Here is a 14,052-nt window from a genome sequence, read left to right as displayed (position 1 = left end):
AAGAAAGAGAGAAAGAGAGAGAGAGAAAGAAAGAAAAAGAAAGAAAGGAAGGAAGGAAGGAAGGAAGGAAGGAAGGAAAGGAAGGAAGGAAGGAAAGGAAAGGAAAGGAAAGGAAAGGAAAGGAAGGAAGGAAAGGTAAGGAAGTAAGTAAGAAGGGAAGGGAAGGAAGGAAAAGAAAAGAGGGAAGGAAAGAAAGAAAGACAATTGAGATTGCATGCTTAGGTGATCAGGATGACTTTTCTGAGAGGTGATTTCCAGACTGAGAAAAAGGAATAGTTGGGTCAAAACAAGGTGGGTACAATATACCCACTTTGTATATTGTATACAATATACAATATACTCACCTTGTAGTAGGCCTTTTTAAAACGATAGCACTTCTTAGATATATTCTGAGATTCTGTAATTTAGAGTATGTGCTTCAGATATCCTGGAGCAAACTTTTGCAAGGGAGTGAGAGAGCTGGCCTGAGGCTGTTATTAATTATTCTGAGGCAGTGAGCTGATAAAAGGGCGCCCCAAAGGGTCCCTGGGAGAAATTCTCTGCAACTGTCCCTTCCTCTGCCACTAGCCTCCTGGCTCTTATTCCCCAGCTGCCCCTGGCTGCCCCAGTTCTCTGAAGCCTGCAATGTCACCAGCAAGGAAACAACAGTTTGAGTGAGGGCATGGTGGTGGGAAAATAAACTGTTCTGGGACAGAGATGAGTAAGGCGTGGCTGAACACAAGTTGGTCAGGCACTGTCAGGAACTTTTGAGGCTTGGTGGAGGAAACATTTGCTGGTGCTACTCGGAGACAGAGGGGTGTGTAGCGGATTTTGGATCTGGGCTCTGCTACCTGGGCAAATCCCTTCTCCAACTGGGCCTCTGCGTCCTGTGTGGAAAACAGTTTGTGTAAGAATCATATTATTTTCCTGTTGACCCTTTGGTTTTAATACTTTGGACTCAAAGGTCTCATCTGACCCCAACCACAAGCCTGTGAAGAATGCATGGAGGAACTGTACCAACTTTACAGCGAGGCCAAGGCCCAGTGAGGGGCAGCGACTCGCCCACCACCACACAGCCACAGTGGAGCAAAGTCGACTCCTGGAGATCGGCCTCACGCTGGGCTTGCTGAGGCCCAGCGGAGCGAGAGGCTTTCGGTCTCTGGTCCAGGAAGCAGGCGCTGCATGGGACGGAAGGGTCGGAGCCCACAGCCGGGGGAGGCCAAGGAGCTGGGCGGAGGCACTCCAGGCCAGCCCAGGGAGAAGTGGGTGTGCTGGGGCCCGGGCGGGGCCGGGGGAGGGGACGCCCGGGGGAGGGAAAAGGGAGCCGAGCGCGGGTAGGAGCCCAGAGCCAGAGAGCGCGCTGGGCGGTGCTGGGCACCCGCGGAGTGGAACGGGGCTAGTGGAATGCACAGGGTCTCAGCCCCTGGGCCACCCTCGGTCAGAGGGCGCCGTGTCCAGCGAGCAAACGGGCGCCCCGGAGCCTTGCTGAGAGGCAGGTAAGGCACCCACCCAGCTGGGAAGGCTGAGCTGCAGCCTGGGGTGGAAATGAGGGGTCTTCCCGCCTCCCTTCCAAGGGCCACGGCGCGCTCTCCGTGAGACTGTGGAACCGAGGGGGAGTGGGGGAGGGGTGGGCGCTGCAAATACCAAGCCCGTCTTCCCGGATCCTCCCCGATCCTCCCTCCCGAGCGCAGGGATCGCGGAGCAGCATGTGGGAGTAGAGAGCTGGGCTCTGCGCGCCCCGTCTGGAAACCGTGGGGACTTGCGCCGTTACTCCCAGCCCTCAAGACGGCGACAAGAAAAGTTCCTCCACACCCACAGACGTGCAAGCGAACACCTGCAGCTGGCAGCCAGTGCACACGCAGAAACGACACTTCAGGACCCAGCACAGTCTCATTTGGCCGGAGCCACCGGCTCTGCGGAGCTGACTTGCCCATTTCCTCTACACCTCACTGTGTCCTTCACCCTGTCTGACCTAGTCCCGGGAAACCTGGTGACTCCCAAAAGCATCTTCTGCTGCCAGTAACATAGGTCGAGGCTGGGAGTCGGGAGACTTGAGTTCTAGTTTACAGGCTGTGTAAACCCGGGCAGTCATCCCTCAGCTCTGCGTCTTGTGCTCGCTTTTCCTGGTCACCATTTGTAAAACGGGCCTCCTGCTCCTGTTGGCTGCATACCCCATGGGACAGAAGGGGAAAGGGGGATTGGAACTCGGAGTCTCTTATCTCGAAAATAAATGAGTTTAGTCCTTGCGTGAAAGCCCACCAGAGTATCCCCTCCTAAAATCCTCTCCGGACTCTCCACTAATTTGCATATAGGGAAACTGATGCCCCAGGGAAGATGATTTACCTAAGGTTACAACAGAGACCAAACAGAATTAGAACCCAAGTTTCCTCAGTCCTAGCTCAGGGCTCTCTCCACTTCACCTACAAAGGCATGTTGTAAACGTGTGAGCTCCTCCTTATTTCCTTGCATCCGTCCACTTTGTCTGTTCCTGATGGAGGAAGACCCATGCTGGGAGCCTAGAAACTGCTTTCAGATTTTCTTGACTCCTTGAGATGATAACCATCACCTTCTCCATCCCTCACTCACTCTATACGTCTCAAAGCGCGTCCATAAACTTAATGTGTGAGTACTCAAAATACCTTCTAAGAGGGAAGCAAGACAAGAAACTCCATCTTATTGATGAGGAAAATGAGGCCTAGAGGGATATAGACCTAGAGTGATAAAGTTACTTAACCAAAACACACAGCTAGATGTGTTGGCCTAGTAGGGGCAGGAACCCAGGTCTCCTGATTCCCCCTCTGATGTGTTCTCCACCAGCTACAGGACTACAGAATGGTACCCCTCAATGATAAGGGATTGCGGGAATGATCAGAGAGGGTAGGAAACAAGGAAGGCTTCTGGAGAAGGTGAGGTTCCTGGGAATCAAGAATAATAATAAGAACCTCCTGGCTGCCTCTGAGGCTAGGAGACCTGGGGTGGGAAAGGAGACACAGAGATGGCTGTTCTTGGTAATATGGGGGGAAAGGAAAGATGTGGAGACAGAAAAGGAAACAGTGTGACCAGGCTGCCTGATAATGATCTTGTATGTTTGCAATTTCTAAAACTTTCTCATCTCTTGTCTCCTCTAGTTCTCATGTGTGGTAGGCAGGGCAGGGATCATTATCCCCACCTTATAGATGAGGTTCAGAGGAAGTAAATGCAGTGCTCAAGGACACAGAGCCAAGCATACAGCCAAGATTAGAATCATGAAAGGAACACTTGAACGGCAAGATCACAGGCTGAGGGACTGGGGAGTTGGATTGTGTGTGTGTGTGCAGTGGGTGGGTGTATGTGGCCACACCCTGGGTAGGTACACAGGGAAAAGGGTTGCAAAGCCATTGCTGGTGTTTTGAGGCCAAGAATGTTTGCCCTTTGGATTGAATGGGGTCCAGGTGCAGGGAGCATCGGGGCTTCCAAAGAAGGCTTAGAATTCCTCCTCCTCTGACTCACCCCACCTGACTGAGATGGCTTCTTTTCTTTGAGCCATCCCTTCCCCAGACCAAATGAAATCTGTTTTGCCCTGCCCTGGAGGTTGCTTTTTAAATATTGTAAGCTGTTTTCATGAATGTATATGCGTGTGCCAGAGTGGGGGAATGCTCTTAGAGAAGAGGCATTGATTCATTTATTCTTGAATGCCTGCTAGGTATCAGGGCTGGGAAATAAATGTATGAGGCACAGGACCCTGCCCTCTTACCTCAAAGCGCACAGTTACACACACACATACACACACACACACACACAGAGTATAGTGCTCTAATAAGTCTTCGTGCAAAGCACTTTTGGGAAAAAACAAGAGGGAGAGACTAACTGGCTAGGGAGTGAGGAAGGAGGAGTCCCAGGAGAAGGTCTACAGAGATGAATTGGAGCTGGGTCTTGACGGATGAGTAGGAGTTTGCCAGGCAGGTAAAAAGAGGAAGGGCATTCTTGTTTAAGAAAACAGCATGAGCAAAGGCAAGAGATGTGCAAGTGCAAGGAATATTTGGAGAGTGGCCTGTAGTTCAGTGTCATGGGTGCGGGCCACTGAGAAGAGCTGTGGGGAGATGAGGCCAGTGTCAGAGTCACATTTCAAGGAGCTTCAGTGGTAATCAGAAGAGTTGAGAGTCTGCCCTACTGGCAGAAGGGAACTTATAGTGGAAAGGTCTGTGGAGGGGAAGTCAAGATACTTGGTTTCTGGCTCCAACTCTGCCACTACTGGGCTGTGAGATCTTAAGCAGGTGATTCCCTTGGGGGGGAGGGTCTATTTTCCCACTGGTCGAATGAGGGGGTTGCACCAACAACACGATCATGAAGATCTCTTCCAGCTCAGATTCTATTCCTCTGTCCTTCCAACTGGATGCTAAGGGCGACTCCTTCAACTCCTCTCCCACTCCACCAGCTCTCCAGTCCACAGGAGTGGTAAGACCACCGAGGGGACAGTGGTAAAACTGTGCACCCCAGGAACTGTCTTTGGGTTGCCTACCTGCTCTATGTGACTTTTTCTACCTGCCTCTCTGTGCTAATTTCCAGACACTGAAGACGCTCATTCTGAAACGGAGCAACAGGAAAGAAAGAAAGACCCAAGGGTAGAGTTTCACTTTTCCCCAGAGCAACCTGAACGAAAACCCCACTAAGATCCCCAGTTCATCCCTCAGATCACAGCTTTATTCCCCAACTTCCAAGTTAGGGGTTGGACAAGCGCAAGGCAAGTGCGTTTTGTGAGAACCTGTTAATGTGTGGGAAATAGGAGGAACAGAGAGTGAACCTGGCTCATCTGGGGAATCGGGAGTAGGTCTGGAGCAGCGGGGTGCATGGGAGATGAGAGCATAAACGAAGGCTAACTCCTCCTCCCAAGCTTACCAACCTCCATCTCACTGGATCATTGACTAAGATTGGCGAGACTCTGTGGTGCATGAAAAGGCCGTAGCAACGAAGTTAGAGGAGATGATGCCCCATGACACTAAGAGGCTGTGTCTGGTGTGATGTGAAGCTTAGGTGTGAGGAAACACTGCCATTTGTAGTGGAAAGAGCACCTGCACAGTACCCCAAACACCTGGGTTCTTGTCTGAGTGCTGCCATTTATGGGCCATGTCATTTTGGACTAGTCACTTCTTCCTTCTGAGCCTCAGTTTCCTCATCTGCGAAATGGAGGGGTTGGCCTGGAATCTAGATTCTAGATGATCCTTAAAGTCCCTCTCAGCTTGGCCATCTGCTCACCTTCCTTCCTCACTGGCCTATCTTCTATTTCAAGGCAAGACCTCTCCAAGGCAGGAGCTCTGTCTCTCTCATCCAAGGATCTTGGTAATCAGGGACTCTCCTGAACAGGGAAGCCAAGGAGTTCAGAAACAGTGGCAAAACTCCCCTGTTGCTGACTGCCAGTCCCCAGCTTGAGCCCCAGAGGCAGCCCCAGAGCCCCATAGAGAACCAACCTGTGCCTTCATCAGCTTTCTGCCTCTCCTAACTCAGACAGGAGGCCCTCGCACCCAGGCCCTCTCTCCCATACAAACCCAGCACCTAGAGATGTGGAACTATGGCCTCTTTCCTCCTCCTGTCAGAATCACAAACATCCTAGTCTATCCAGAGAGGCCCTGAGGCATGAAAGGTCTCATGAATCTTTATTCCCCTCATGGAACCGTGCCTCAAAGCCCACCCTACCCTCCACGCTGTCCCCTTCCCCCACCTTCTGCAGAGTCTATCTCCTCCTCAGGCTAGACCGTCCTGGCAGGTGAGCTGTGAAGAGGAAAAGTGAGTAAATCCCTCCGTTTGGCCCGGCTGGGATATTAGATGTAAGTCAGTCCCAGGGCTCAGAAGCATCTTAACCTGTGAGGAAAAGGTCCACAGCCTTCTCTAACTTGGGATTTGAGAAGCTCTAGAAAGCCCCCAAAATGCCTCTCCCATCAGCCTCTCTAACTTCCCATGGTCTCACAGCATAGTTTCATGATTCGTATCATCACAGGACGTTAGAACCAACTGGGACCCCTTCATTTTACAGATGCAGACAGAAGCTGAGGCCCAGAAAAGGGAAGTCTTATGTCCAAAGTCACACAAGGAGCAGCTGAGCTGGGACAACTCCCTGGGTTTCCATTTCCTTCACCGTAAAGTGAGGGCATATAGCCTAGATGGGCTCTGAAGGCCCTTCCAGCCTTGCTCTACAAAAAACAACCATCTGTGCAGTATCTAGTGCCAAGCACTACATGATGTTCTTTAACTTTCACAACAAAGCTATGCTACAGATAGTGTTCATTCTGTGATCGTGTTCATATCCTGTCTATCTGAATAGATTGGGTGGTAACACATCATTTGTTCCTATGTAAAATATCAACCCAGCTGCCAGCTGGCATTCTCCCACTCATGTCAATTCCCTTGGGATTTGAAAAGGACCTTGCTAAGGTAACCCTTAGGAAAGGGAATGTTTTAGGCCGCACCATCAGCTGGTCCCTGGGTGGGAGTCCACATGTTAAACAGGTTTCTCATGAAGTCACCCAGTGAAGACACTGTAAGTCTGGAGGTGGGGGACAGCAATCAGAGGCCCTTTGGTCACTGCACAGTTCCTTTAACTGCAACCCTAGGCTGGCCTGACCCAGCTGCTGCAGGAAGGGGAGGGGCCGTGCGAGGGGGTCAGAGCCCACAGCAGGACTATTGCACAATCCTTGGGGCCTGGCCTTGGGCAATCCACCCTGGTTCTGAAGTTTGTGCTTTGTGTCTGGTTCCTTCCTTTTCTGCCTTCTCTCCTGCTTTCTAGCTCTGGGCTTTCCCAGCTCCAAAGTCAATACTGAGATCCCAGATGTGTCCAGAGACATCCTGAAGAGGCTCGGGGGTGAAGGAGCCTTAGTGTGTCCACAAAGAGACTCCTGAAACTGACTGAGAGCCAGCGGATTTGCCAGCGGTCTGGTGAGTCTTCCAGATTGAGATTTCCCTCCCTCTCCCTGTCAGTTGAAACCCCTTTCCAATGATACCTAAGAAAACTGAATGGCAACTGCCCTGCCCTGGGATGGAGCTTGGGACGACTAGGAGCTTTCACCTTCACTGTATGTGCTGCGTCCATTCTTTTTTTTTTTTTTTTAAACCTATGTGCACATATTTGCTTCTTGAAATTAAAAAAAAGTTTTTAATCCTCTTCTACATAATACAAGTATGTGCTCATAGCAAGCCTTGAAGGAGGAGGAAGAGGATGATCATCTTTCTTTGTGGGTTTTTTTTTTTTTTTTTTTTTTTTGAGACAGACGTCTCGCTGTGCTGCCCAGGCTGGAGTGCAGTGGCGTGATCTCGGCTCACTGCAACTTCCACCTCCTGAGTTCAAGCTGTTCTCCTGCCTCAGCCTCCTGAGCAGCTGGGAATACAGGTGTGTGCCCAGCTAATTTTTGTATTTTTAGTAGAGACGGGGTTTCTCCATGTTGGCCAGGCTGGTCTCGAACTCCTGACCTCAGGTGACCCACCTGCCTCAGCCTCCCAAAGTACCGGGATTCAAGGAGTGAGCCACCGCACCTGGCCTATTTTTTAAAATTGTGCTTAAAACACACACACACACACACACACACACACCATAAAAATGTACCATCTTAGTCATTCTTGAGTGTACACTCAGTAGTGTTAACTAGATTCACCTGTTGTGCAGCAGATCCCCAGAACCTCTTCATCTTGTAAAACTGAAACTCTATACGTGCCATACAACAACTCCATGATAATCTCTTTTGGTAGGTGAGGAAACCAAAGCCCAACCAGGGAAAGGAACTTATTTCCTTCAGAGTAGGCTCCTCCAGACACTTACACTGTTTGTTTGTTGTCTACCTATGAAATTGCCTGAGGCCCCTTCCTCCTTCAACCGTCACTTAGCGATTTCCTCCTCAGGTCTCACGTCTGTCTCTACCCCTACTTCCCCATTTTATCCTCTCTGCCCCAACTCATGACTCAGCATCTTGCACTAAACTATTTCAAGACTCTTGTAGCTGGGATCACTGCCTCAATTCCAGCTCCCTCCAGTCCACATGACAGCCAGAGTATCCTTTCCAGGCACAGATCTGACCATTTTATCTTCTTTTAAAATACCATTCCATGGTTTTTCCCTAGCTACAGAATAAAGTTCCAACTCTACAGCGTGGCACTCAAGGACCCCCATGATCTGGATCCTCTCTCTCCTGTCCCACATCCTATGCTATTCTTCCACACATCTTACACTCCAGCCTCTTTATGCTACTTTCCATTCTTCTAAACATTTACACTTTCTTGTTCTGCCTTTGCTCATGTTTCCTTGGTCTTCTCTGCTTCTTAAAAACCCTTCAAGGTCCAACTCAAATGCCTCCATCACTGTGGACACTCTCTGAGCCTTGATCAGTATCCATCACTTATTCCTTTCAGCCTAAGTAGCTCCTGGCTTGTCCCCTGCATTGTATCAGAGCCCCTGGATGAAGGCACTGGATCTGAGCCACCCCAAACTCCCATCACAGGGCCTGGCCCATATTGGTGATAACTATCTGGATGATTTTTTGAGTTATTTATTTCATCATACAACTCCTACTTGGTATTGGCCCACACGAGGGAAGCAGCAGCCACAGAGTTCTTGCCTGACACATGGGGTAGTAGATGAGAACGTATATCTCCTGGATCTTAACTCAGTGAGCTCTTGTTCTTTTCCCCTCCTCCATCCAGACAAGACAGCACAAGTACTAGATGGCAGAGGGCCCCAAAGGCCTTGCATAAAATGCTGCCCAGTCCTGGCTGATTGCGTTCATAGAGCCATTGATGAATATTTATCATGGTCAGAATGATCATCTTTTCCAGTCAAGAGATCTTATGGTTAATAGTCACATTAGTTAACATTAGTTTGTTAACAGTTCTACCCATATGATGGAGGGCTGAATGCTTGGCCCATAGAGAATTCCTTAAAGTGAACATCTTTACTAGAAACTATTGAGAGAAGGAGAGCACCCAGCCAATCTAGAAAAGGGGAATACCCAGCCAGTCTCAGGGTAGTACCCAGGGAAAGGAGAACACCCAGTCTCAGGGTAGTCCTCCAGATTGGGGGAAGAGACATAACCCTGCTGACCAGACACATGTGGTCTGATGATATCCTTATCAAAAACAAGAGGACAGCCACATATTGCCTTATATGTAAGTGCTGGGGGGGAAGGGAAGGCTGTGATGATAAAGGTGGTGTAGTGTGGCTGAGAGGTGGGGAGCACTGAATGGAGGCTTCCTAAAGGAAGTGAGTGTGGGGCTTTGTTTACAGGGAATGACATATGGTTTTTCAGAGACAAGGATGCAAGTCTGTTTTAAGATGTTCTTTCTGGCTGGGCGCAGTGGCTCATGCCTGTAATCCCAGCACTTTGGGAGGCCGAGGTGGGCGAATCACAAAGTCAGGAGATCGAGACCATCCTGGCTAACATGGTGAAACCATCTCTACTAAAAATACAAAAACATTAGCCTGGCGTGATGGCGGGCGCCTGTAGTCCGAGCTACTCGGGAGGCTGAGGCAGGAGAATGGCGTGAACCCAGGAGGCGGAGCTTGCAGTGAGCAGAGATTGCGCCACTGCACTCCAGCCTGGGCGACAGAGCGAGACTCCATCTCAAAAAAAAAAAAAAAAAAGATGTTTTCTATATTATAGACTAAGGATCTCTGAGAAGAGGGGAAAGGAACATTTATAATCACTTACTATATGCCAGGTACATAATGACTTTATTTCAGGAGACAAGATAGTTGGCGTGCTTGTGTCTTCTTTTTGTGGGCAGGTAAACCCCAAGCCAGACTGAGAACTCCTTTCACTCTCCCACCCTCAGGCTCAAGCTGTTCTTCTCTTCTCCAGTGCCTGCAGTGGTTACCAACCTGTTCCCGTTTCCCTGACCACCTCCTTTCCAACAGAATTTCTACAAATAGCTAGGAATATCTAGTCTTTGGGAGACAGGATGCTTGAGAGGGCAAATGATCCAGCTTCTGGCCTCCAGGTAGGATGAAATTTAAACCATCCCCAAGTGTCTTCCAAAAGGTGTCCATGGAGTCTTTTTTTTCTTTTCTTTTGAGACAAAGTCATGCTCTGTGGCCCAGGCTGGAGTGCAGTGGCTCTATCTTGGCTCACTGCAACCTCTGCCTTCTGAGTCCAAGTGATTCTCCTGCCTCAGCCTCCCAAGTAGCTGGGATTACCAAGCGCTCACCACCACGCCCAGCTAATTTTTGTATTTTTAGTAGAGACGGGGTTTCACCATGTTTTCCAGGCTAGTCTCCAACTCTGACCTCAAGTGATCCACCCGCCTCACCCTCCCAAAGTGCTGGGATTACAGGCGTGAGCCACTGTGCCCAACCTGTCTGTGGAGTCTAAAGAGAACTGCGCTGAAGGAGAGTTGTGACGAATGTCTTCTAATGGTGCTGCACAGTCCTGCTGAGAGCTAGCATGGAAGTGGAAGCAGTTCTAAGCTAGCCACAAAAAGCAGGGCTTTCTGTCTTGGCTCTACCTCCAATATTCTATGATCATGGACAAGCCACTTATTCTATCAAGGCCTCAGTTTCCCTGTGTATAAAATGGAAGTTATATTAAATAATCCTTAAGGTCCTTCTAACCTAAAGTTAAGTGATTTATAGAATCCAAAGAAAGGAGAGATTAAGATGGGTTCTGATGGTCGGGGAAGGCTTTATTCTACAATTATTTATTGAATACTTACTTATTGAATGCTGTCATAAGTGATTGCATATAGCAGTGAGTAAAACAAATATAGGCCCTGCCTTTATTGTTTAGTGTATGGTCTAGTGGAGAAGACAAACATGTAATCAAGTAGCTAGAATAAGCTATTGTATTAGTCCATTTTCATACTGCCATGAAGAAATACCCAAACCTGGGTAGTTAGTAAAGAAAAAGAAGTTTAATGGACTCACAGTTCCACATTGGCTGGGTGGGCTTCACAATCACGGCAGAAGGCAAAGGAGGAGCAAAGGCACATCTTACATGGTGGCAGGCAAGAGAGCAGGTGCAGGGGAACCACCCTTTATAAAACCATCAGCTCTTGTGAGACTTACTCATTATCATGAGAACAGCATGGGAAAAACCCACCCCCATGATTCAGTTACCTCCTACTGGGTCCCTCCCATGACACATGGGGATTATGGGAGCTATGATTCCAGATGAGATTTGGGTGGGGACACAGCCAAACCATATCAGCCATGATGCTAGGATTCTACCTGGGATCTGAAGGAAGGAGGTCATTTGAGCTACAGGTGACAGAGCCATCCCCTCTCTCTTTTCTCTTGCCACCACAGTGTCTACCGAGTCTTCCCCCACCTCAATCTCTGTTGCTATGGAGACTACCAATGGAACTGAGACCTGGTATGAGAGCCTGCATGCCGTGCTGAAGGCTCTAAATGCCACTCTTCACAGCAATTTGCTCTGCCGGCCAGGGCTGGGGCCAGACAACCAGACTGAAGAGCGGCGGGCCAGCCTACCTGGCCGTGATGACAACTCCTATATGTACATTCTCTTTGTCATGTTTCTATTTGCTGTAACTGTGGGCAGCCTCATCCTGGGATACACCCGCTCCCGCAAAGTGGACAAGCGTAGTGACCCCTATCATGTGTACATCAAGAACCGCGTGTCTATGATCTAACACGAGAAGGCTGGGATGGTGGAAGACCAAGACACCTGGGGATTGCGTCTGGTGCCTCCAGAACTCTGCTGTGGACTGCATCGGGTCTCAGTGTCCCTATCTGTAAGATCAACAAGAAACAGGGCTAAGGGAGGTCATCACTGGGGTGGAAGAAGAGGGGTTGGTAGACTGAAGCCTTGTGCATAAGGATTTTTTCCCAGGAAAAGATAGACTTTATAAACAGTGGGAGCCCATGAACAAATATATAAAAGTAGCAACAGATAATGACCAATAACTGGCTCAGTGGCTGGAGTACTGCGGGCCTGGAGTTTGGAGAAAGGAGAAGAAGTTGTAGCAGAGGGAAATGAGACAGGAAGATGCTCTGGGTACACATTTTTTGTGTGTTATCTTCAGCCATGAGAAGCAGTGATGATTATCCCATATCACAGATATGATTTACTACCACCACCCTGCCCCCGCTCCCATGAAGAAAGCAGGACAAGTGCTGTGCCGCCCATTTGGGCCTGAGTAGTGCCGTGATTGGAACTCAGGAACTCTGGCCTCCTTGCCTAGTGCTTTTCAAAACTCTGTGCCACACAGGAGTGGATCCAGGCCTGAAGGTCATACAATTCTGGGGACTCTCTTTAAGAAAAAGAATTCTAAAATATCTTACTTTTGCAAACATTACGAAAATATACTGCCACGTTAATATGTTGCTAGGGCCCCTGCTAGGACCTTAAGAAGGAGCTCTGTGAGTCAGGACCCTGAATGTTAGGCCTCGTTAGCTCTATGGTTCATATGCTTCTTGAACCAAGTCACAGGGCACTTCCCAGCCACATTGCCGGCCAACAGGACTAAACTACCTCCAAAGCAAGCAGCCTTTTCAGTTTTGATTGAGTGATGTGAGAAATTTCTTTTCTTTTTTTTTTTTTTTTTGAGACAGTCTCCCTACGTCACCCGCAGCAACCCAATCTTGGCTCACTGCAACCCCCACCTCCCAGGTTCAAGCAATTATCCTGCCTCAGCCACCTGAGTAGCTGGGATTACAGGTTCCTGTCACCACACCCAGCTAATTTATTTATATATATATACACACACATATATACACACATATATATACACATATATACACACATATATACACACATATATACACATATATATATAATATATATATATATATATATATATATATATATATATATATATATAGAGACAGGATTTCACCGTGTTGCCCAGGCTGGTCTCCAACTCCTGGCCTCAAGTTATCTGCCCATTTTGGTCTCCCAAAGTGCTGGGATTACAGGTGTGAACCACCACGACTATCTGAGAGAAGTTTTCTGATGTCATGTTGAATCTGCTTCTAAAAGACTGATATTGCCAAGGTGGGCGGATCACCTGAAGTCAGGAGTTCGAGACCAGCCTGGCCAATATGGTGAAACCCCATCTACTAAAAAAAATACAAAAATTAGCCAGACCTAGTGGCGGGTGCCTGTATTCCCAGCTACTTGGGAGGCTGAGGCAGGAGAATTGTTCGAACACAGGAGGTGGAGGTTGCAGTAAGCCAAGATTGCGCCACTGCACTCCAGCCTGAGCAACAGAGCAAGGCTCTGTCTCAGAAAAAAACAAAAAACAAACAAAAAAGACTGATATCGCACCTAAAATATTATTGTATTAAAAGAAGCAGAGTATGAGAGACAGGTACCTGGTCCAGTAGGAAGAGAAGCAGCCCTGATTCTACCACTTAAGGTGATGTATGATCTTAGGCTGGACACTTCTCTCTCTCATCCGTTTTCCTCTTCAACATAATGAAATAGACTTGAAAGTCTCTAAGGCTGTATCAGTTCTGACATTCTAGGCTTCATATACATTAAGTTGAGCCATATGTAATCACTGTGTTTGTAGGTTAGAAACAGCTGAGTATCGTAGTTCATATATGGTTCCAGCTAATACATGCAATGTGGCTGATAAATGCTTCTGAATTCAGAAACTATCCCAAATCTCAGCTAGAACCATCCACTGTTTGTCTAGTTTCAACTTAAGGGATCTCCACGTGGTCCCTGGAAGTACCCATTGAAACATGCATATTTGTGTATAGAAGAACTCTGAAATAATATTTTGATAGCAGTTATCTCTGAGGAATTGGGTTATGGGTGATTTTCCCTTTCCACATTATAAATTTATGTAATATTTGACTGACTTGACCATAAGTATGTTACTTGTATAATAAAAGGAAAAAAGGTACTTCTATCTTGAAAAAATAAAAATAAAAGCCTTTGGGTTCTTGAATGGAGGATCATGGAACACATTTGCTGCCATGTACAGTTATGTTGATGCTCTGCAAACCTGTGCTGAGCCCTGTTGCTCAAGCACTTCCTCATCTCTTCCTGAGGGAGAAGGTGGAGACTTCCTTAAGGAGATGTGACATATGGGAAGAAAACAGGTTCAGAAATTTACAGCAGATAGGACTTTAGACACCACCCAGCCCAAACT

At 48.2% G+C, this 14,052-nt stretch overlaps 1 protein-coding gene across 1 annotated transcript; it reads left to right on the top strand.

The window, feature by feature from the left end:
* The first annotated feature begins 6,734 nt into the window (after positions 1 to 6,734).
* Positions 6,735 to 12,659, top strand: KCNE3 (potassium voltage-gated channel subfamily E regulatory subunit 3). The gene is made up of 2 exons (XM_032166932.2): positions 6,735 to 6,885; positions 11,237 to 12,659. Exon 2 carries the CDS (start codon positions 11,275 to 11,277, stop codon positions 11,578 to 11,580), a length of 306 nt encoding a protein of 101 aa, XP_032022823.1. The 5' UTR covers positions 6,735 to 6,885; positions 11,237 to 11,274; the 3' UTR covers positions 11,581 to 12,659.
* Positions 12,660 to 14,052: the final 1,393 nt, after the last annotated feature.

Source organism: Hylobates moloch, unplaced genomic scaffold, assembly GCF_009828535.3.
Source record: "Hylobates moloch isolate HMO894 unplaced genomic scaffold, HMol_V3 SCAFFOLD_11, whole genome shotgun sequence".
Taxonomy (NCBI): Eukaryota; Metazoa; Chordata; class Mammalia; order Primates; family Hylobatidae; genus Hylobates; species Hylobates moloch.
This window is presented reverse-complemented; position numbering and strand designations above follow the sequence as displayed.

Excerpts from the sequence above, each read along its gene's own strand:
- KCNE3 (XM_032166932.2), top strand. The coding sequence starts at position 11,275 with ATGGAGACTACCAATGGAACTGAGACCTGGTATGAGAGCCTGCATGCC.